The sequence below is a fragment of the Bos indicus genome, chromosome 16, assembly GCF_029378745.1.
Source record: "Bos indicus isolate NIAB-ARS_2022 breed Sahiwal x Tharparkar chromosome 16, NIAB-ARS_B.indTharparkar_mat_pri_1.0, whole genome shotgun sequence".
NCBI lineage: Eukaryota > Metazoa > Chordata > Mammalia > Artiodactyla > Bovidae > Bos > Bos indicus.
In genome coordinates this window covers 34,877,767-34,903,155 of record NC_091775.1, presented here as the reverse complement: position 1 = coordinate 34,903,155, position 25,389 = coordinate 34,877,767, and the positions used below count along the sequence as shown (strand labels likewise).

The 25,389-nt window shown below is 35.3% G+C and overlaps 1 protein-coding gene across 14 annotated transcripts in view; it reads right to left on the bottom strand.

The window, feature by feature from the left end:
• The window catches only part of CEP170 (centrosomal protein 170), a 131,626-nt gene that overhangs the window by 15,102 nt on the left and 91,135 nt on the right, over positions 1–25,389 (bottom strand). For 10 of the 14 annotated variants that reach the window (XM_019976080.2, XM_019976084.2, XM_019976079.2 and 7 more), the window contains 4 exons: positions 23,290–23,439; positions 20,479–20,605; positions 16,426–18,261; positions 8,665–8,899 (listed from right to left, as the gene is read on the bottom strand). In XM_019976080.2, the coding sequence (XP_019831639.2) occupies positions 8,665–8,899; positions 16,426–18,261; positions 20,479–20,605; positions 23,290–23,439 (2,348 nt within the window). The remainder of the gene's footprint in view (positions 1–8,664; positions 8,900–16,425; positions 18,262–20,478; positions 20,606–23,289; positions 23,440–25,389) is intronic. The other 4 variants (XM_019976082.2, XM_019976090.2, XM_019976083.2 and 1 more) reach the window with 2 other exon arrangements.

Below are 25,389 nucleotides of genomic sequence, written 5' to 3'. Positions count from 1 at the left end.
TAAGCAACAAACAACAGTGGCATTAGCAGTACCGGTGATTTTTGTCAGCAGAACTAATCACGTTATAGTTCCTATGAGTATATCAAAACATTTAGTCACCGCTACTTCAAAACCAGTCCATCCTAAAGGAGATCAGTGCTGGGTGTTCATTGGAAGGACTGATGCTAACGCTCAAACTCCAGTACTTTGGCCACCTCATGCGAAGAGCTGACTCACTGGAAAAGACTCTGATGTTGGGAGGGACTGGGGGCAGGAGAAGGGGACGACAGAGGATGAGATGGCTGGATGGCATCACTGACTTGATGGACGTGAGTCTGAGTGAACTCCAGGAGTTGGTGATGGACAGGGAGGCCTGGCGTGCTGCGATACATGGGGTCGCAAAGAGTTGGACATGACTGAGCAACTGAACTGACTTCAAAACTACTTCATTATACCCACAGCAATAACATTATACTTACTATGTTAATGAAGAATCATATACTAACTACTATATCATTTTAAAAATATTTTAAAAACTGTATTTCAATATAATTGTTTCTAATATTTATACATTTCTGAGAGGAGCTCCCTAAGCTTCTCCAGATGGCCCAAGTGGTGTATGGTACCAAAGAAGTGAGGAGCTCTGACACAGCATAGCATTTTACGCTATCTACCATACTTTATAGTACATCACATGTCATTTGAGGGTCACAAGGTAGAAGTAGAACTTATCTAACTGATTACGAAGAAAGATGCATTTTAAGACAAAATTATTGGCTTGCTCATGACCACCAACTTAAAAGTAGCTGAGACAGGGCCAGATTCCATGTTTTGAGTTCATGTCCCTAAAGTCATTTATTTGTATTTTCAGCCACATGGACTGAAGAACTAAGTAACTGCTATCAGAGATAACTGAACATTTGCTAAGTTATGCAGCCACTACACAGGATCTCAATTAGGTTACTTCCACAGTAACCAAAAGCTTTGGAATGACAGAATATTTGTAAAGTACCTGTATAGGCTTTCCAACTCTAAAATCCAAAGCGCAAAGTAACCTTTTAACTTATGCAAAATGTGAGCTTGAAAGGCTTTCAAGGAATGGAGTAACTGCATAGAAACTTAACCACAGATTTAAAAAGAGAAGCTAACTTGAAGCTTGTGGACCAACAGAAGCAATCTACAGTCAATTTCTTTTTATTTACCAGTAAATACTTAATGATCTGGTCACTGTGCTAGGTCCTAAGGGCTGCAATGGTGAAGAAGCAGAAACTATGACAACACTGTTAATAGGCTATTTCAGTTCAGTCACTCAGTCACGTCCGACTCTCTGTAACCCAGTGCACTGCAACACGCCAGGGTTCCCCGTCCATCATCAACTCCCACAGTTTACTCAAACTCACGTCCATCAGGTTGGTGATGCCATCCAACCATCTCATCCTCTGTCATCCCCTTCTCTTCCCACCTTCAATCTTTCCCAGCATCAGTGTCTTTTCCAATGAGTCAGTTCTTTGTATCAGGTGGCCGAAGTATTTGAGTTTCAGTTTCAGCATCAGTCCTTGCAATGAATATTCAGAACTAATTTCCTTTAGGATTGACTGCTTGGAACTCCTTTCAGTCCAAGGGACTCTCAAGAGTCTTCTCCAACACCACAGCTCAAAAGCATCAATTCTTTGGTGCTCAGCTTTCTTTATAGTTCAACTCTCACATTCATACATGACTACTGGAAAAACCACAACTTTGACTAGACAGACCTTTGTTGGCAAAGTAATGTCTCTGCTTTTTAACATGCTGTCTAGGTTGGTAATAGCTTTCCTTCCAAGGAGCAAACCTTTTAATTTCATGGCTGGGGGTCACTATCTGCAGTGATTTTGGAGCCTAAGAAAATGAAGTCTCTCACTGCTTCCATTTTTTCCCCATCTATTTGCCATGAAGTGATGGGACTGGATGACCCCGATCATCATTTTCTGAATGCTGAGTTTTAAGCCAACTTTTTTACTCTCCTCTTTCACTTTCATCAAGAGTCTCTTTAGTTCCTCTTCACTTTCTGCCATAAGGGTTGGGTCATCTACATATCTGAGGTTATTGATATTTCTCCTGGCAATCCTGATTCCAACTTGGGCTTCATCCAGCCTGGCATTTTGCATGATGTACTCTGCATATAAGTTAAAGAAGCAGGGTGACAATATACAGCCTTGATGTACTCCTTTCACGATTTGGAACCAGTCTGTTGTTCCATGCCCAGTCCTAACTGTTGCTTCTTGACCTGCATACAGATTTCTCAGCAGGCAGGTCAGTGGTTTGCATTCCCATCTCTTAAAGAATTTTCCACAGTTTGTTGTGATCCATACAGTCAAAGACTTTGGCATAATCAAACAAGCAGAAGTAGAGGTTTTTCTGGAACTCTCTTGCTTTTTCTATGATTCAATGATGTTGGAAATTTGATCTCTGGTTCCTCTGCCTTTTCTAAATCCAGTTTAAACATCTGGAAGTTCATGATTCACATACTGTTGAAGCCTGGCTTGGAGAATTTTGAGCATTACTTTGCTAGTGTGTGAGATGAGTGCAACTGGGCAGTAGTTTGAACATTCTTTGGCATGGCCTTTCTTTGGGATTGGAATGAAAACGGACCTTTTCCAGTCCTGTGGCCACTGTTGAGTCTTCCAAATTTGCTGGCATATTGAGTGCAGCACTTTCACAGCATCATCTTTCAGGATTTGAAGTAGCTCAGCTGGAATCCCATCGCCTCCACTAGCTTTGTTTCCTAAGGTCCACTTGACTTTGCATTCAGGTCTCCTCTGACAACCATTTTGCTTTTTTGCATTTCTTTTCCATGGGGATGGTCTTGATCACTGCCTCCTGCACAATGTCACAAACCTCTGTCCATAGTTCTTCAGCCATTCTGTCTGTCAGATCTAATCCCTTGAATTTATTTGTCAGTTCCACTGTATAATCATAAGGGATTTGATTTAGGTCATACCTGAATGGTCTAATGGTTTCCCCTACTTTCTTCAATTTAAGTCTGAACTTGGCAATAAGTTCATGATCTGAGCCACAGTCAGCTCCTGGTCTTGTTTTTGCTGACTGTATAGAGCTTCTCCATCTTTGGCTGCAAATAATATAATCAATCTGATTTTGGTGTTGACCATCCGGTGATGTCCATGTGTAGAGTCTTCTCTTGTTTTGCTGGAAGAAGGTGTTTGCTATGACCAGTGTGTTCTCTTGGCAAAACTCTGGTAGCCTTTGACCTGCTTTGTTTTGTACTCCAAGGCCAAATTTGCCTGTTACTCCAGGTATCTCTTGACTTCCTACTTTTGTAATGTTTCATTACATTGCTTTACATACTATAAGGACTTACTTGGTTGCTCAGGGGTAAAGAATCCACCTTCAATGATGGAGACATGCATTAAATCCCTGGGTAGGGAAGATTAGGGCATGGCAACCCACTCCAGTATTCTTGCTTGGAAAATCCCATGGACAGAGAAGGCTGGCAGGCTACAGACCATAGTGTGTATGGACAGCCTTCAGTTGTGTCTGCAAAGAGTCAGACATGACTGAAAAAACTAAGCGTGCATATATTACAAGGAAATCCTTATCACTTAATTCTGGCCACTAAATTAAATTGGCTCTTACCAAAAATATAAAAAAACTTGTAATAAAATGTATTAAACTTACAATTTGTTTTTTTGCCATTAAGATTACCATGTATTTGTAATTTTAATCACAAATATTGAGCCTTGAAAAATATAAACCATCACTGTATTTTAAAATATTAAAAAATATACTTATGTGAAGAAGGCTGAGCACCGAAGAATTGATGCTTTTGAACTGTAGTGTTGGAGAAGACTCTTGAGAGTCCCTTGGACTGCAAGGAGATCCAACCAGTCCATTCTGAAGGAGATCAGCCCTGGGATTTCTTTGGAAGGAATGATGCTAAAGCTGAAACTCCAGTACTTTGGCCACCTCATGCAAAGAGTTGACTCATTGGAAAAGACTCTGATGCTGGGAGGGACTGGGGGCTTGAGGAGAAGGGGACGACAGAGGATGAGATGGCTGGATGGCATCACTGACTCGATGGACGTGAGTCTGAGTGAACTCTGGGAGTTGGTGATGGACAGGGAGGCCTGGCGTGCTATGATTCACGGGGTCGCAAAGAGTTGGATGCGACTGATCTGATCTCTGAATAAAAATAATATATGTAAAAGATTCAGTAATAAAACCTCTTTCCTCTTGACCCGGAAGTGTCAGATGACAACTTTGGGGTCAATCAAATCAGGGAATAAGACTCATTAGGTAGGTGTTTTATGACACATTTATTTAATAATCATTTCAATATTAAAAATAGACTACTTATATATCAGAATTATTATTCTTAGGAAAAAAGAACATTGTAAAACAATGTTTGAAATGAAAATCTGAATGAAACTTTGGTTGAGATTCTTAGGTTTCCCATATTTTAGCATTACTTGGCCAACAAAGGTCCGTCTAGCCAAGGCTATACTTTTTCCAGTGGTCATGTATGGATGTGAGAGTTGGACTATAAAGAAAGCTGACTGTCGAAGAATTGATGCTTTTGAACTGTGGTGTTGGAGAAGACTCTTCAGAGTCCCTTGGACTGCAAGGAGATCCAATCAGTCCATCCTAAAGGAGATCAGTCCTGGGTGTTCATTGGAAGGACTGATGTTGAAGCTGAAACTCCAATACTTTGGCCACCTGATGCGAAGAGCTGACTCATTGGAAAAGACCCTGATGCTAGGAAAGATTGAGGGCAGGAGGAGAAGGGGACGACAGAGGATGAGATGGTTGGATGGCATCACCGACTCAATGGACACGAGTCTGGGTAAAATCTGGGAGTTGGTGATGGACAGGGAGGCCTGGTGTGCTGCGCTTCATTGGGTTGCAAAGAGTCGGACACGACTGAGCGACTGAACTGAACTGAAGAATACAACATTGATTCTGAAACTCCAATTATATCTGGAGTCTCATAAATTTAATATTATCAAATATACAGAAAACTGAATGCTCACAATTATGTTATAAATACAATCATGTTTGAGTATATACACACACCACTGTTTTCTCTGCACTCCATTTAAATATAACTAACATTTGATAGCTTACTATATGTCAAGCCCTAGGTTATGCACATGCCTTGGTTTGCCAACTCTTTCAAGCTGACACTATGGTCATGTCCATTTTACACATGAAACTAGTGCACAGTTACTTACTTGTCTAGGGTCTTACAGACCACATGGCAGAGCTGGGTCTGAATTGAGAAGGTCTGATCCCAGAGTCCATGATTTTGATCATATTAGGTTATCCCTCAGAGTTCAATAATATTCTCAGTTCACTCACCACTTCCTGGCAATGTCTATGATCACAGCTTCAACTATTTTCTTTTTGTCTGACTTCCAAAACGATGATTCTAGCTCTCATGAGCTTCCTATGCTGCAGAGCTATACTCTTTCACACGTCTGTTCCAAAAGTACCTGCCGATACCTGAGTCAGCATGCCTACAACAGAGCTTATCTTTCTTTTTGTCTTTTGTTTCTGAAGACATCCATTTCTGAGTCACCTTTACGGGTCACTCGTGCTAAAAACTACATTCTGCTCATAGGAGTTCTTAACAATATTCATTTGAACAAGCATGGAGTTATTCTGGCAATCATCAAACACTGTCAAATATTACACGTCCATATCTCCACTTATACCGTCACTAACACTATCTTAACTTAGGCCTTCAATGCCTTGCACATTAACTTCTAGAACAGATTACTAGTTAATCTCTAGGTTCTCTGCTCTCTCAAACAATTCTACAAATTGCTCTTAAGAGTAACCTTCTTTTAATATAGATCTTATCATCCTTTTCAAAAATCTTAAACATAAGTCGTATATATAAAATAATATGTACTCTTCTTGGCTGGCATTCAACGTCTCCTATTATTTAGCTGGCTTAGGATTATCTTCAATTTGGTCATCCATTAACTATACACCTTTACATCTTAGACTTGGACAAACTTCACCCATCCCTTTTTTTCCACGCTATTTCTTTTCTCTTTTCAACCTCCAGTAAATTCCTGTTGTAGACACCCTTTTACAAATAATTAATTAATTAATTAGGCTGTGTCAGGCCTTAGTTACAGCAAGCAGGTTCTTCCAGTTGCAGTGTTGGGATCTAGTTCCCTGACGAAGGATCAAACCCAGGCCCCCTGCATTGGAAGCATGGAGTCCTAGCCACTGGACTACTAGGGAAGTTCAAACTTCACCCTTTCTATAACCTCTTCACCACTCTGCCCGATATCAGCTCATATCAGAACACCTTTACTTCTTTCTTCTGACTCCGAACTCTCTGAGGACACTCATGTCTAAGTCATCTTTACACTTCTCTCATGCTAAATACTACGTTCTACTCATACAAGTTGCTTAAGAATTCTTTGTCGAGTGGATGGGAATTACATGTGGATGGGGATTATACAATACATGAAAAAAACTTATGCAAACATTAATTTGATCCAAAACAAAACTGCAGAGGCGTAAAGGTGCTGGCTTAGTAATATAGCTCTAAAATCTAAGCAAAAAGAGTACGACAAAGCATAAAACATTTTGTAATCAATTAAAATCACTATTATGCTTTTCAAATTTCTTAAGTGAAAGTGGTAGCCAACTTACAGAAATAAAACATGTACTTCTCACATTCTATTTAGTTTAGTTATTTGAAAATAAATTTATGCACATTAAGAAAACGTCAGTATTCTATAGAACATTAAACATCAACATTAACTTTCTTTCCTCCTATACTTCCTATCCTCCCCTCTTACTTTTTTTAATATCTTAATAAACAAAAATAAAAATACTCTCTCTTCCTGTGAGATGTATGAGTGGAAAATATACCTTGAAAAATTAAATCCCAACAGCAAATTTTATTAACAAAATGCTACTAACAAACTGGAGGAAAAAGGCATAGAATCATTAGGTATTAAATAGGCTAGCCTTAGAGTACTACTACAGATAATAAAATATATACAGACAAGGGTAATAAAATACACATACTAACAAAATAAAACCAAGTGAAAATATAACAGACAGTTCTTAGTCACTTTCCCCTCTGTATCATAATTTTTTTCTGTTTAGGGACAGGGAAGTGGGTTTGGCCCAGAAGAAGGTGTTCAGTCTTCTAGTTTAGGATAGAGAGCTTAAGAGGCAAAGCCTCCTAAGAAAAAGCAGAACACTCTAGTTCCCTCGTGTACCCCTTGTGTTCATGTGGTGAGACTTCTCCATGGGGAGGAAAAAAAAATGAGACAAGAGCAAGGCCTGTTGTTGCCAGCTGTGCCCACAAGAAAAAAAATGTAGTATCAAGACTGTCTCATTGCAGGAGTTTTGTGGGCCCATAATAATGCATGGAGTGGCTTCCCAGGCGACGCTAGTGGTAAAGAATCTGTCCGCCAATGCAGGACACATAAGAGATGCAGGTTTGATCCCTAGGTCGGGAAGGTCCCCTGGAGGAGGGGATGTCAATGCCCTCCAGTAATTTTGCCTGGAGAATCCCATGGACAGAGGAGCCTGGTGGGCTACAGTCCATGGGGTTGCACAGAGTCAGACATGACTGAAGCGACTTAGCACAATGCACAGTAATGCATGGATCCCAAAGCACATACATGCCCATACTCTAATCAGAACTGGCTTACAATGCTTGAACAATTATTGTCATTTACATGGCCAAAAAGTAATGTTTAAGCAACACAATGAGATTAGAAGGGCATGTTCTGCAAGAACTAAAAGCAACCACAAGTGAATAGTCACTGAACAACAACAACAAAAAAAACAATAAACTAATGATCTAAGAAAAAAAAGAAACAATTCACAGAAGTCCACAGAGTAAAGAAAAAAAGATAAACATCATAAAATCACCATAAAAACTTTTAAAGGAATTTATGAATTATTATATATAATTTCTTTAATAAATGTTGTCAAGTATAAGAAAATTAGGACCTCAAGCTAAAAGCAGAAATAATTTTAGCATGTACACAGTGAAAATGTTTAGGAAACATGTGGCATACTGCAGTAAAATTTAATAACTTACAAATTTACCAAAAAACCCTAACTACTATAACATATATTTGAATAGAGCCTCTATTTAATGGTCAAGTGCAATGTTAGGGGTTAAAAATCACATCTGCAGCAAGAATTTTACTTTTAATTATGTAATCTTAAGTTTATTATAAACATATTTAATATTCAAAATAATATTCTCATTTAATTATTAAAGGATTGTACTAACTCAATCTAATGAACTCATAAAAGTGCAAGTAATAATCTGCCTACTCTAACTCTCCCCAGAGAACGTTAGCAACATCTCTAACAAGTACACCTCTTTGGAAGGTAAAAAAATAAAAATTCTCAATTATGTAGAGCTGATACTGACCACCTTTCAAAATTATATTAATTCATCAGCGTTTCTACTGGAAATAAGAAAGGGGAGTTTACCAAAATAAATTCTTTATTATGTAAGTAGCACTTGCATTAAAAAAAAAAAAAAAGGGTAATGAGTAATACTATCAACAAAACTAAAGTTCTTACTTCTCTGTGGATTTCATTTCTTGGTACAAACAAAGTAAAAGCTAATCTTATTATCAAGTTGAAACAGTAACACATAATTTCAACTCTTAGAGATCATGGATTAAAACCAACCTGGCTATTTCTTCTCGATGGGCAGTCCAATCTCGGATGTAGTCTTCCTGCTCTTTTATCCGGTGTTTGAATGAAGAACTAGTAGGCATTGCTGACCCAGAGCTCTGCAATCGAGTCGTTTTCAGGGCTGGAGAAGTACGTAGACGGGTATGTTTAGGGGAATTACGGTTTGATCCAAATTCATCTTCTGAGGTGGAAGCATAATCAGTAGGAAAGCGCCTCCATCTTGAATTTACTAAATTAGTTTAATTATTAAAAAAAGAATTATTATGTTATCTTTTAAAAGAGAGAAAATAAAAATCATGATTTCAAAAACACCATGAGACCACACACAGCACAATTTTCAAAAACTGACATACACATAGTTTACAAAACCATTAAGTCTACTGCTCCTTAAAGATAGAAACATCATACTTTGGTGAATTAAAAACAATGAAGAATTAAGAACAATAGAGAGATCACATTTTCTGTAGCATGGTGAGTAAACAAACATTCAGATGAAAAACTGACTAATGACAAACAACTAAGCAAGCTCTATTCATAAATGTTTAACTCAGGTACTATTTAATTGCAAATATTTCTCATTTATGGATTTTTTTTTTTTTTAATGACAGCAACAACAACAACAAAAATAAAATAAGGGAAAAGATTTCCTCATGCCACATGGACTTTTCAACATGGAGATGGTAAAAACCCTCTTTTCCCAACAAACAAATATGCATAATTCCTGCTGTGGAAATTATGCCTTTATGGCAGAAAAAAAAAACATTACCTCTGTCATTCAACATCCTGTTATGCTATGATTGGAAAAAATCTTTTTACACGGTAAAAACACAACAAAGCATCTTCAATACAACTCTGCTGCTTTGACATTGAAAGCATACAGGTGAAAATAGACAATGGCAATAAAACCTACAAGGAGTGAAAACCTACAAAGGTATTCTCACAACCATTAACATTTACGGCACAGGAGATACTGACAATAGTCACATTAAAGAAAGTGGTAATCACTTTCTTATTTAAGGTTAGTAAATATTTAAAAAATGGTTTTGCAGACACATTTGAAAATCAGAAGACAAATTAATGCAGACAGATCACTACTACTGCTAATATAATAATTAAACATGCAAATAAAGTATGAAGCATAAAGAAGTTAAAAAATAGGGGAAAAATGGCTAATCTATGGAAAATTTCACAAGGGCAGGAATTATGCCTGCTTAACCACTAACAGGTTCCTAGCATTTAGCAGGGTCTGGCTAACAAATATTTAATAAATATGTTTGAATAAATGAATTAATTCCTAGATACTGACCATTTCCTTTCCTCAAAATAGGAAAATCTAGTAAAAAAGCATGAGACGTTTTTGGTGGCTAAACCTTAGCTTCTGTTATAAGTTCCAACTGCTGTTAATATTAAGAGCTTTCTTTATCTTTCTCTTTTATAAAACAGAAGCTGATTCTAGGCTGTGTACATTGGTGAAGTCTAGAATTCCCTTATCCTACATCACTTGAATTTTATGCCTTTCTTGTCTTTCTTTTCTTTCATAAACTTCACTTCTGCGTAAGGTTCTGTAACGCTGAGTTGGCATTCAAAAAAGATTGATAAACATTGTTCCCAGAACTGCTTTAAGAACAGAGAAATCTGTCATCAGGACTATATCATAAATCAGTGCCTACCCATTTGTCTGGATTTAAACTCTTCTTTGAGAGAATGAAAATAGGCCAAAATTTCATGGCTTTCTGTAAAAGTGTACATAAACACATATCTGGAACTCCAGGTAATTAATCAGTTTTTTTTGAAGGGATTATTAAAAATAATTTCTGATTTTAACATTAGAAGATAATTTATTAACACAAATAATACTTTTACCATGGTGGAAATTTACTAATTTCTAGACATTTGAACTGACCATAAGACTTGAAAACAGCTTTAGGAAAAATTAAGGAACAAGAGTAAATAAGTTTTTTTTTTTTTTTTAAAGAAACACAGCAAGGCAATTAGATATATAGCAAACAAATCTGTACCTTTTAATAAAGATATTTCATTAAATGCTAAATGTTTTTTTTTTATTTTGTTACCCTAGAATATTATTCATAAAAGGAAATCTGTAAATAAAAAAGATCTTTTGTTAGATTAAATTTCCTGATTTTTGACTTGAAAACTATGTAACCATACCTATAACTGAAAATTGGAGAGGAGACAAAATCAGTAACAAAGAGTTTTAATAAACTGCAGAAGGTATGAAAACAGGTATTACAGAACTCAGGTTGTTAATATGGAGGTAATTTAGAGAGAATGGCATCAATAACTGGTAGACTCCTTGAGTGGCAGAGCACATGAAAGCAGAATGAGAAAGTGAGAAACAAGGGCTAAATGTCAGGTGACATAAGTTACCAGGTGACTGTATATTAGCTGAGCCCCGTTAGAATTTAAATTGTGCAATCTAACTCTCCAGGTCAGAAAATCATTACCTTTTGGAGCAAAGAATAAAAGAAAAACTTCTTTTTCAAATGAAATTCATAAACTTTCCACCTGTTTTTTTATAAGTCTATCCATAATCCAGCAAAAATACTGAAGTTTCTACGAATAACTTTTAAAAGAGGAGAAGCAATATGGGAGCCAGGTGGGAGGTACAAATTATCGGGTGTAAGATGAGCTCAAGGATGAGGGAGACAGCCAGTATTTTGGAATAACTATAAATAAAAAGTAAGCTTTAAAACTGCATAAAAAATGAAAAAAATAATATAAGGAAGGAGAGAAGGAAAATATAAAATAGATAGGTCATAGCATAAAATAAAAATATGATTAGTAAGTCTTCAAATAACTAAAGGTTATCTCTACCAATGGAAAGTATATCATACATGGTGTGCTATGAAGCAAAGCTTAAGTTAATCTCTGAATGAAAAATGAGACATGATGACTACTGGTGAAAGGGACTGTGAATGGGAGTTAAAGCCAGGACCTCTAACCTATTATTTGTCGAAGAAGTTCTCTCAATACCTTTGCTTTCTTAATCTTTGCTTCCAAACTATAGCAGCAATATATTTTATCTGAAGAAAAATCCCTATAATCTAACTAGCTTTTGTAGAGGAAACTTCAAGTAAAAATGTTTTTAACTTTCCCCAGTGCCTACTTATTTCATAGAATTTTAGAATAAAATGACTTTGGACATGAGCTAGTTTAAATTCTTCAATCTATACATAAAAATTGGGCCCAGAAAGGTCCTGTGACTTGCTTAAATCAGAGTTTAAGCCAGATCTACTGACACTCAGAGTGCAAAACTCATTCCAAGTGCTTTAAAATTAGATAAATATTTTATTTTAAAAAATTTCAAGTTAGACTAATTTAAAAAAAAAGACATCCTAGAATTCTCATAGAATGATTGTTTTATGATTTTTACAGGGCTGAAAAAATTTTTACTTTCTTCTTGAATTTTACCCTGCTTAGATAAAATTATTTAGAGAATCAAATGTAACTATTAACTAGTAGTAACAAATGTAACTATCTCAAATATTTAGAGAATATAAATGTAACTTTATATTATTAGGCTCATTTGATATACTGGTACTAATAAGGCATTTCAGATAAATGCTTAAATTGAAAATCTGTGTTGAAGGTATCTAAAATGCCAATCTCTAAGAAGCTTCTTGGGTTGATGAAGTGCTGGACAGCACATATAGTAATATGAGAAAAAGTAAGATGGGCTTATTTTGTAGCTAACCTGAAAATTATTCTAGTTATGTTAGTTAGAAGTCTGCTCATTTTAGCTATAAAATTATACAACACTCCCTCTTGTGGAAGTAATAAACTACTACATTCATCAAGAAAATATATTATTCATGATGTCTAAATACTTTAAAAGGGGAAAAAGAGTTATTAGGATCATTTATCTGTGAGTGCTTTGATTTCTTTTACTCTTAATCAAAACTTTGCTGACATCAAAACACATCATTATCTACAGATGTAACAAATAAATTTCAGAAGACAAACACTACATTTTTACACCTAGATAAAAAATGGCAACCCACTCCAGTATTCTTGCCTGGAGAATCCCAGGGACAGGGAAGCCTGGTGGGCTGCCATCTATGGGGTCACACAGAGTCGGACACGACTGAAGTGACTTAGCAAAAATACTTTTGTGGGAAATTAAGCCACAAACACGTTTAATATGTCTGAGCATGTAACAATAAGATCATGGTGTTCTGTATTGGTCTTTGACTTGGGAAGAAATAACTCAACCCATGCATGTCCAAGAGTTAACATCATCATCTATAAATTTTGAGGATTAGAATAAAAATGGGAAAGCAAAAAGTCTAAAAAAATTTTAAGGACATTAACATGATTTTTGAAAATTTTAGAATGTATACTTAAAACATAATGAAAACCAACTGCCTTACTTTGATAATTCAGGGTGAAAGTGAAAATCAGTCACACAGTTGTGTTCGACTATTTGCAATCCCATGGACTGTAGCCTGCCCAACTCCTCTGTCCATGAAATTCTCCAGTCAAGAATACTGGAGTGGGTTGCCATTTCCTTCTCCAGTGGATCTTCCTGATTGAGGGATCAATACAGGTCTCCTGTACTGCAGGCAGATTCTTTACCTACTGAGCCATTGGGGAAGCCTTACTTTGGTAATTCAGGGTACTTAGTTTTAAATATATCTTATTAAATATATTAAATAAATCTGGATATTCAATATAACTTCATATTGAAGGATCATTGAAAAAAATTTTGAAGGGTTGATGAGGGCGGGGGGTGGACTAAACTCCTAAAAGCATATTACATCAGAATTAAAGAAGCATAGAAGAAATCTTACTCTTAATTTTGCCAAATACAAGATTTCCATTCTATTTTTATCATAGTCATTTCTTGGAAAAGCTTTTTCGTAACATAGGCTAAAATATATAATTTGAAGCTTTACAGAATTATTTTTATGTATTATAGTTTGGATAATTTCACAGGTTCTAGGGTCAGGCATTTTTAAGATTTTTTAAAGTTTATAGTGTGCTTAGCAACGCTGACAAGGATGGTTTCACATTCTTTTAAATATTTCAAAAGCTAAGAATTTTTATTTCCTTTCTCCATTTAAGATTTATAATTATATTAAGTAGAAATGTTGTAATTACTATTTACCACATGTAACTATTTTAGTATGTTACCACTGACTGAAAGATCCAGGTCATTGTCCTAGATAGGATATAAAACTGGAAAATAGGCATCTTAAAAGAATCTGAATATATAATCCTGGACCACAATGTGGCTTTAGGCTCAAAAGGTGGGCGAGAGAACATGAACTTGGTAAAACATCATAATTAAAAGATTATAGTGAATAATACCAAAATATTTATATTGTATATTGGTTGTATATATACTCCTGATAATAATGCAATAGCCTAGCTGTCCTCTGGAAGTCTGCACGTAAGTGGAGTCTGTTTCTCAGAGCTGGACTGATTGTGGGAGGAAAAGCAATAGGCTGGGAATTAAATGCCTTGGATTCACAACCTGTTCTTGATATATCTATGTGACCAGGCAGGTTATTCCAAATCTTGGCTTTAGTTCTCTAAACTGAATAACCCTTCGAACTATTAAATTCAATGATGTTAATTATTTAATATACTGCTAGTAAGTTTGAAGAAGGCCAAAGTCACATACCTCAATCTGCCCTAGGAAATTTCATTAAGTAATTCAAGGTAGTTTTTGGACACAGAAAGATGCATGTTTATCAAGTTCTGTACTCAAAGAAGAAGAAAACAAAATACAGGCTAAAATATAGAATTTGAAGACATATTTAAAGACATTATACACATATATATAAGGACATATATATATTTTATATATATATATATATATATAGCATCTTATAGCTGTTTCTTAGACTTGCTAGAAATAGTCATATTTGGTTTGCATCTCAAATAAGTCCCTCTGTTAAACATTGAGAATAAAATCAGATTACTCATGTGTTAAGAGCTAGACAACTAATACAGAAGGAAGAGTTATCACGAGTTTCATGCTACATGGCAATGTACAACGTATGTTAAGACAGAAGAGCACTTAAACGTTTTCATGTACTTAAATAGACTTGCGGTGAGGAAACAAGCACTGTGGCAGAAGAAACCGAATCAGAGTGCACACGGCAGAATGCAGCACAAAGGCAATGTGAACCGAAGCAGCAGAGCCACAAGAACAACACCAGGTAACAACAGGGGGTAAGCTAAGTCAAGTGACAGTAGTTTTAAATACTTGGCAACACACCTATTAGCCACCAACCAAAGTCTGAAGTGTAGAAACAAGGAGAACAGGGGTAATAATCGAAATGTCACCTATTCTTTCGGAATCTAGACTCTATGTTATCTATCCTCAGCTACACCCATGATGATTACCATCGCCTCACCCACAGCCCAGGAGACGGGAATGTGAATGGAGTGGAGGAGAGCAGCAGTGAAGAGAAGAGAGGGGGAACACAAAATGAAAAAAATAACACATGCAAAGTACCACTGGTTTGGGGTTTTGTAGGCTGAATTGTGACAGGAGAAAAATTTAAAAGAAAAGACTGCATACCAACTTTCCCTTTACTCTTCACTCAAGATTTAGGGTTCACTTAGGTAACCGACAAAAATAAATCTTTAAGTCCTTTAACAGCTGGTTTCCCCTCAACTGTCCTTTTTCAGCCACACCCACATGAGGCTGATTATGAAGTAATAAGACCATGTTTATAGGATACACACAAATATCTGTCTTGCTACTCTTTGGTCACACATGTATTCTCACTGGCTACAGCTCTGAAAATGAAGTATATACACAGACGAATATGCCAGAGGCAGTTAATTCTGGTGGGAACAAAGTAGCTCTTGTCATTATCACAATCAGTGACAGCTAATTACTACAGTTAAATGATATGATGGCACATTATGAGGTAATGCCCATAACCAGTTAAATTTCTATAGCCCAATTTTGCCCATGTGCTTAGTGACTGTCTCACGAATCCATCTTCTTCCACTGAAATAAATTAAAGGATTAGTTTCCGCCCACCCCAATCATAAATCGATTTAACTTAATAAAAATTAGACATTTCAAAATAAACAGGAAAAGAGTAAAACTCATTTTTCATTTAGTTCTGAAAGGAGTAACAAAGAGTATACTACTGTTCTTCAGATTCACAAGAACTTAGAATTATGTTAGGATATTTAAAAGTTGAACATGTTTTCAGAAACACAATATTCATTTTTATTATATAGACCAGATAATAATTCCTAATCTAATTCTGACAAACCCAGATATCGCACCAACTAGACAATTAAAATTCCCAAATTGGTTCAATATACTTCAAATTTTGAATTCACTGTTTTGTACAGGGACTTTAACTGGAAGTGTATATAACTTCTGACTTTTCCTCCTAGTGGCTCAGATGGTAAAGAATCTGCCTGTAATGCAGGAGACCTGGGTTTGATCCCTGGGTCGGAAAATCCCCTGGAGAAGGGAATGGCAACCCACTCCAGTATTCTTGCCTGGAGAATTCTATGGACAGAGGAGCCTGGCAGGCTACAGTCCGTGGGATCACAGAGAGTTAGACACAACTGAGCAACTGACACTTTCACTTCACTTTCAAGCTAACTAAAGTCACTTTTTAAGGAACAAAACTCTCTATAGTATAATCTTTCTGCTGAAAAATTTGGGAATCAACACTAACAGTTTTTCAAAGAAGAAGTCCCAAAACATAAAAGAAATACACTAATACTATAAAAAGTCTGGATCCAATTTACCTGAAGGAGAGCCATGTGCTGAGGTCATACTTTTGACCTTGGAGTCGGATAGTCGAGAGATACTGTTAGCTCTAATTCTAGGAGAAAATTTATCTGAAGGTACTAATCTGGCTCCACTTCTAATGATGGCTTCCGCGGTCCGTGAAGAGGCACTACTTCTAGAGATCGTCGCTTCAGAGTCACTGCGAGCCGATAATGAGCCAAGCCTTGTTCTACGAGGCTGAGCCAACAAGTCAATCCTAGAAATGTTACGCCTTCCTGTGGGAGGTTTGGATGTCGAACTTGTTGTGGACACTTCAGAAGCAACAGATGCTTTGTCAGCATCAGCAAGTTCACTGTCCGAAGCTTCACCAAGTCGGGCTCTACGCAAGAGGGAAGTCCTGGTAGGTCGTGGCCTTGGCAGAGTGGTGGATTTACTGGATGAACCAGGTGCTCCGGGAGAAGTCTTGGATTTAGTTACTTTACTTCCTTCCAGTTTGGAATGTGCATGCTCATCAGTTGAGGTAAATGGAGTCCTTCCATGAGATTTACAAGAGTAAGTTTCCTGGTCAGATGACATAACATCAGAGATGGCCGAGTGCGGTACACTAGAGGTCTGGTCATCATCTGTTAAATCTACTGAAGGCTGCCTTATTCTTCCACTGGACTGCACAAATTTACGACCCTCTGCCCGAGAACCTATATCTGCGGAACGACTTTTTGTTTTTTTTTCAATTTTCTCCCTAGCACCCGAAGATGATGATTTTGCAACATCTTTGGAAGGAGAACCTGTGGAACACCTATCTTTATAGAGACTAGTGAAACTCTTTCGCTTTTGGGTTGACTTTCTTTCAGTCTCTCCAGTAACCAGACTGATGGTACTAGCTGTGTCCACATCAGATTCGGGTGAAATGGAGTTGTCTCTGTTATAACTGGGAGTATCTGGGCCTTCGTCAGTTTTAGTATCTTCACGCAGTTTAGCTTCTAGAAAAGCCATTACTGCTTCTGTGTCTTTTAGAATAAGGGTTGTGTCCATACTAGAATCAGTATCCATGGAATCACTTCTTTCTCTTATTCTGCTGGCTGTTGTTAATGCTAAGGAAGGGGGTGTTGATGAAGGCTGTTTATTTATATGGGGGATAAGTTCTATGGGTATGTTGGGGCTAGGTTTTTCTATAGTGAAGCTTCCTTGTCGCACTAATGACTTGGAAGATTCCTTCTTGTCTCCTCCCTTTGAAGTCTGACTTTTCAGAATTTCCTCAGCTTTTCTTCTCTTACCCTCGTTTTGTACTGCTCTTTCTCCTTTGCCTGCAGAAAGTCCTGGAATTTTTTCTTGAGGCTGTGACTCCTGCTTAAAAGACTCCTCCCTACATCTATCTATCTGACCTGCAATGTTTTTTGAAGAAGATAATTTAGTAGGTGTCCACTGTGCCTGTTCCTTTTGTTCTTGTTGCTGGATTTTAGCTAATGTTTGCTTTACCAAAGAAGTTTCCTTATCAGTTTCACTTTTCTCCTTTCCCGAGTAAGAGCTGCCTAAGTGAAGCAGGGTTTTGCTATCTCCACCATTTTTAAGAGTCTCACCATTTACCGCCCTGTTTATTTTACTCAAGGCTCTGTCAGTGTCTTGCTTATCTTTCTGGTATACCTGGGCAGGTGCTTCTTTCTCCTGAAGCTCCGTGTCTTGCTTTTCTCCTATCTCTGACCTCTGTGCTAAAACCTTTGCTCTGGAGCTCTCAAGAGACTTTTCTTCACTTGGAAGCTGGGGAAGGGTTCGTCTCCTTCTCTCTCCCTGACTAGCCAAGGAAGCTGCTGAGCCAGTACTTCTCAGTGAAATGCCAGATTCACTGATATCTGTATCTATAAAAGAAAACAACAAATAAGGAACTTACTAGGGCAAGAAAGTGAAAATAAAACAAATGTCATATTACCTTAGATTTTGAAGTTAAGAAATGGCTTAAGTATAAAGTAAAATTTTGAAGAAATAAGCCAACATTGTGACAGTATAATTTAAAAAGAAAATGCAACACTGAGATGCACAAATAGGTACATTACTAACAGGAGTCAAGAGAGCAAATTTTATGAGATGAAAATTAGGGTCATCTTATCTTAAACCTATGGGGTCGCAAAGAGTCGGACACAACTGAGCGACTGATCTTATCTGATCTGATCTGATGGGAGAGAAGTTCACATTCTTGCTTTTGTGACTTGTCCCATCTGTGAAATTTCACTCACAAAAAATGGACTCTGCATAATATATATAGAATTGTAAAAATAATCTCTAATAAACAGTTTATTTGCTATACTTTGAATTACATAGTAAAGAATAATAATGTACCTAATTTTTAATAGCATCATTATCTACTGAAAGAATGACAAGTCTGGATTTTCTAAGTAAAACAGAAAAAGTAGAACTTTAACAATGTTTTCTAAAAGAAAAATTCAAAGCTAATTAAAAGATTTTTAACAATTATAAGAACGGAAAAAGGTGACAGGACTTGTCATAATTTCACAAACTGAATTATTTTTAAATTATGATCTTCTGGTATATTAAAGCCTCAAACTGAGAAGTTGATGGGAAAATATATAACTTCAACATTTCCATGTGAGAGACTTTGAGAATATTACTTAAGGAGGACTTTCCTGACTGCTAATAAATGAAATGTATTTCTGAGAAAAGGGATCTTTTTAGGGAAATATAAATTAACATATAAAGCATTTAAATCTTTTGGGTATAAGTGGAAAAAAGATACTAGATATAGCTTCTGTGGTCATCCCTTTATAATTTTAAAATTTTAGCATCTAAATTTCATAGCAATACTATGGCTATAATGTAGGAAAATACTGAATAACTTACTAATGTAACTTTAATTTAGCAAATGATCATGTTATTTGGTTATGTCTTATCTCTGCAGTATTACTTGAAGCACTAAACTTATTTAGTTACAGCTATTTTATCTTTTTGTACTTTCCTAGCATTCTCACACTGTCCTGGCTCCTAACAAACACTCAATGAATATATGACAAGAACATTTTAGGATATAAGTAGATTTACCAGTTTATCTAAGTAAGCTCATTTAGAATATGATGAAACAGGAACAAAATAATGAAGGCCAAGTATTATTAATTTTTATAACAAGGGTAGAATTTTGCATTCCACAGCTAATAATACTTTGATAATGATTCTTTATAAATTTCTCTAGCCTGACTTGCTTTTTTGTTCCTCAAACAGTAATCAGTTTATGTGAACCAATCTGAAAATTATGCTGTCTTTCCAAAGATTTTTGGTAATATTAAAAATTACTTCTAATTTTTATGATAAATTATATAGCTTTTCTAGTACACTGCTGTGTACCTTGCTCAAATATTTGCTGACTAATTAATGTTTACAAAATTCCTAAAAAGATTTTTGGTTGCCACAATAAACACAAAATAAATTTCTATTTCAACTTCTAGCGATAACACAGCTAAGAAAATAGATAAAAAGCTACATACAAATTCTCCTGAGGGTTTTATTTTTAATGAAGAATGTAATGAACTGAATCTAATAATAAAATCATAAGAGGCATAATTTTTGTTTTTTTAAAGAAACTTTATATTTCAGTTCACAGAAATATAGTAAAAAGGTAGTAATAAAAATCATATTACACATTTGCAAAAGATGTATGTAATAAATTAAGTTGTACTAAGTAAATTTTCTTCATAGAACATATGGAAAAAAGTGGTATTTAAATATTTGATGTGTTAGTAAATGCAACAGTTTGGAACTGTATTAGTCTTATTTTTAAATTTTCACATGTATATATGTTATATACATATAGTCATATATAAGTTTTTGTGAGTACACACACACACACACACACACATATGCTTCATCTACAAATTACCTCTATTTTCAGTTAGGGTTATTAATGATATCTGCAGTTTTAGTGAAAATAAAATCTATATATAGTAGCTTGAGAGTATGTGAATATATTTATTTAGGTTTAATTCACTTCTCACTACACAGACTTAGCTTATAGTATTTTAAAAACTGATGTATGGCTCACAAAAAAAAAAAAAAAGGAAAGAAAATACCATGCTCTAAAGGAACAGGTACAGACAACTCCATTATTCTTTCTTCTTGATCATGCCTTGTATGATTGGCAGCCAAACTAGCCCATTGTGAAACCCAACGCTTGTTTCCAGACGAAGATGTACCTTCCTAAAGGAGAGAAATAAAAGAACGAAATGATCTAGTCTGTCAAGCCTGTTCTCATGTTCAGAGAATTTCATTTATTCATTAAATTCCCTTTGACATATCATATAAAGCAATATTTAAACCTCACATTGATATATTACCATTTGTTATATTTCCTTATATATAAAGATTTTCTAGGGCATGCATCTCTTTTAACTACAAGATTATTACTGTGAATGTAGTAAAATTTTCTGTACTTATTAAGCACTAACAATGGTACTAAAATAAACTCTTAGAGCTTAAAATTTACTGCTGCTAAATAAAAGGTGTACTACAATAGCTTCATGGCTACCACAGCAAAGTTAGTTCTACTCCAGTCTATAGAACAGAGAGTCTAAGACCTATTTCTAAGTTGTTCTTCAGTCCTTTAAATGTTTCCATGAATCAGACTGGTTCCACACTCTCAGGGCATATTCAAATCTGCCAGGTCATGTCTTCAGGGATTTCAAATACAAGCCCAAAGCTTTAGGTTTCTTTCTACAATACGTATTTCCAGAAGAAGCTAAAAATCACTCAAATCTTTAAGAATTTTTGTATAACCAGTCTGAACATAGACCTCTCCCATCTAGATGTGTCTTTAAGGCAAATGATTAGTGTGAAACAGAATTTAATTCATGATATGGTTCCATATATATGGATTATATATTGATAATTCTTAGGCCCAGGTCAGTCTATGTATTTAAGATGGAAGATCTAGGTGTATAGAAAAAGATGTTTCCTCACTAGAAATTTAAGTCAATGCTCAGTACTGAATCTGTAATGATAACTAAGAATTGAAAGGTCTGATCAAATTTTATTCTGAATTATCTCAGAAAGCATTTTATTAAAAGTGTCAAATGACAGTCAAAAAACTGATAAATTCATAAGACTATATACTATATGATTTCAAAAATAATGGATTGAAATAGTAAGTTGCATACAAGTGACATACATACAATAAAGCCTAAAGTTACCAAAGCCTGCTGAACCTTTGAATTCCCGCCAAGATTTTGTGGGAGTTGTTCACAGTTCTTAGACTGAATGAGGTACCAGAGCCATTCACATCATTCTAGGAATACCCACAACAGAATGGGTTTCAAAGACACACATTTATGTAGATCCATTCTGTGAAGACTGTTCTAATGGCTAGTTTAGGTGGTTCCTTCAAAGGCAGGTACATACTTGGGCTATATATAAATTTACTTGGCATGGGCTGAGGGGATAACGAGGAGAAGAAGGAGTCCAACAAGTTCACAGTCACCAGCACCCTTTCGAAATTAATCAGAATACCAAAACACTGCTTTGAATAAGTATCACTTGCTTTCAATAAGTAAATTAAGCATCTTGAAAAACATCAAAATAAAATTGTTTTGACAGTTTTCAGGAAATAGCAGACCATAAAGGGCAAAATTCTATATTAATAAGCAAATATATATCTGAATTTAGTTGACTACAAAGAATACATTTCACACAAATACTTCATTTATATTTTATTTATACCTTAGGATTTAATTTATATTTAATATATATTTACTATTTGTATATTTTAAATTAACTCATTTTTAGAAAGGTAACATGATGAATAAGAGAAAGGGTTAACACATCAAAGCTCTTTAAGGTTCAAATTCTGGCCTCACAAGGTATGAGTTTTAAGACCCTGACCAAGTTAATTTCTACAAACTTCAGTTTCATTATTTGTAAAATGGTATGCAGAAAGCTTCCAATGAATGTTAGATCTTGTCAGTTGAATAAATTATAATACTTCTCAGTCATATTTTTTTACATTTCTTCCAATATATTAGTGTACAGTGAAATTCTAATAACATTTGTAGTAAAGGGATAAACATTTGTTGACTGCAGAAATCTAAGACAATTACTCTGCTGGGTACTTTCTATCCTTCATATCCTTCCCTGTAAATGGGTTTTAGAAAAATACCACTTGCATAGATAAGAAAACTGAAGATGAGAAGAGAGGAAATGACTGATTTAAAGGTTCCCTGTTAGACATGGCAGTTCTAGGATCTGTACTCAGGTGTTAGAGGCTCTACTATGCTGCACTGACTCCGTGACTATCAACCAAGCCACCCTTTCTAGTTGCATCCTGGGATGCACTACAAGGGCACTTATTTAGGTTTGTAAGTTGTATGTATCAGGCACAACCTTGCATGATAGATCTTTCCATTCCAAATACATGACCTTCTAGTAAGTATATGTAGTGTGTGTATATATATATACACACACACTTTATCTCAATGTCAGAGATAGTGAGCATATAGCTCATTAACTGCTAACTGAAATTTAACATTCTCACTGACTGACAAAAAAAATATTATGGTGTTTTACAAGAGGATATATTAACTGCTTAAAATAATATACAGCTGACCCTTGGAAAAAAGTGAGGGCCGAGGGGGAATAAGAGCTCCAACTCACTGTGAAGTCAAAACTCCATATATAATTTTTCAGGTGGCCCTCTGTATCCATGGTTCCCAATCCTTGGAGTCAACCATGGATCATGTACTACTGTAGTATGTATTTAGTGAAAAAAACAAATCTGTGTGACAGTGGAACTGTGCAGTTCAAACCCGTGTGGTTCAGGGGTCAACTGTAATTAACAAATGATAAAAATTTATATTTTGTGCATGTAAAAAATGTGAGGAAGATGTGTATACCTCTGAGTTGTGAAATCCAGGTGTACTCAGTGGTTTTCTTTCTTCCATTACTACTGCAGCAGAACTGAGAGCCCAATCTTTTACCAGATCTTTATGTTTTTCATTGATAATAGGCCTATTATAATCTTGATTGTCATCTACTCCAAATACCTAGGAGGAGAAAATTATTTTATAAATGAGATTCTGAGTAGCAGATTAATATGTGAGCATTATCAGTAACTTCAGAGGCAAAAAATAGTATTTTAAGTTAATTTTATAGGTAAGTTCAATAATGACAGAAACTTGTTTAATGATAGGGTAACATCCAATAGGAGTAACAGCTGGAGATGAAAACAGGGCAGTGGTAGCTCATGTAAATGTAACTAACCTTTTTAAACATTTAGCAAATGTACCATTTAATAATAAATAAGAGATATTCAGGATATTACATTTGCTTTGTTAAAAGATGTTAATAATGTTAAGCATTTTAAGATGCCAAGTGTTAGGACTGAGTACCACACCACTTTAGCTTGTCTCTGCTTTTGAGAAGCATGCTGGAAGCTTAAAGCTTATGGTGGATTTTATCTGTTCCTTCCCTAATAAGTGCTTAATATTTACATACATGAATTAAATTTATACATATAATTTTCTCAGGTACTAAATAACAGATTTTACTGTATGATCTTTGTATAAAATATACTATAATTCTTAAACTTTGTGTACAGTAGAACATAATTTTTAAACTTAAAGGCCTTTGTTTGAAATGCAGATTCCTGAGTCTGTTCACACAGGTTAGCATTTTCAATAAGAAGGCTGTCTGTAGTCAACACTTCTGAAATATTCTAAACACAGAGACCAACAATCAATCATGTACCTTTAAGGGCAGTTACCTGAGTCTTATTCATTTATTGGCATAACTAAGGCTTTGAATTGACTGGGAAAAGTTTATAACTATATGAACTTTAACACCGTTTTACTCTTAAGTCTACTTGGTTGCCAATGGTTATTATTTATAGGTATTAGTTGTGGTTCTAATTATTAAAATGAAGAATGGTAACATGTGCTTGAATTAGCACTTTGTAGAAGAGAGCTTTAGAATAAAATCAAAGAGCCTTCATTTTCTACAAAAATGGAAAAAAATCTTTAAGTTAAACTATTTTCTAGAAAACTTTTTAATGATATGCTACTTTTTAATTGTAGCTGATAAATTCTGAAGTCTACATTTAGTAAAGCAAATACCAAATTTGCAAAATTCACTGAACTTGGAAATGTTACCACTAGATGTCATTACTTAATATTTAATTCAAATGTAACTGTACAGTTCTCAAGAATTATGATTTAATATTCTGTTGAACCACTCAATATTCAAATATTCTTTGCTTTAAGAGAAAACTGGGTATTATTCTTTGACTATTAAATCAAATATGAATTTTTTTTAGTATACAGAAGGGAAAAAACAAACCCATTTCATTTTGCCAAACAGCAGAATTAGCAAGTTTAACAAGAATAGCAGTAAGACATACTAAATATATCTTTCCATGTGCTCTGCCTTCAACTCCACTTGTAAAGAAGAAACCAGACCTACTAAGTTATGCATGACTACCTTAAAATTTTAAAATTATCTCTAACTCAAGTCACTGAATTCCACATTTACTGAAGCTTATTTCCTTATTTGCATAATCACACAAAAAAATTACAACCCAAGTTTTTGAGAAAAAGATAAAAATAATCACATGTGATTACTTGTATGTTGTATCTCTCTGGCACATTAATATAAAATTTACCTTCAGTTAATTTCTGATTTGATGATATTTAATTCTAATCCATACTTGAAATGGACTTCCAAAACTTTGATTTCCTTAAATATCTAAGCATCAGCAGTTCCGAATCTATTAAATCTCTTCAAATTGCTTCTGACGCTATTTTGAAATAATAATGAAAGACACAGACAGAGAAAACTAATGTTTTTAGGGAGGGGGACTGAAGCTGTATAGAAAGTGTAGTCACATGACTTCCTACAGATTCCTCTTAAAACATCAGAGATATTAACAGCTAAACATATATCTGTCAGACAAATAGCAATTGATTGATATTTTCCAAACAAGTAATACGGCCTGAAGT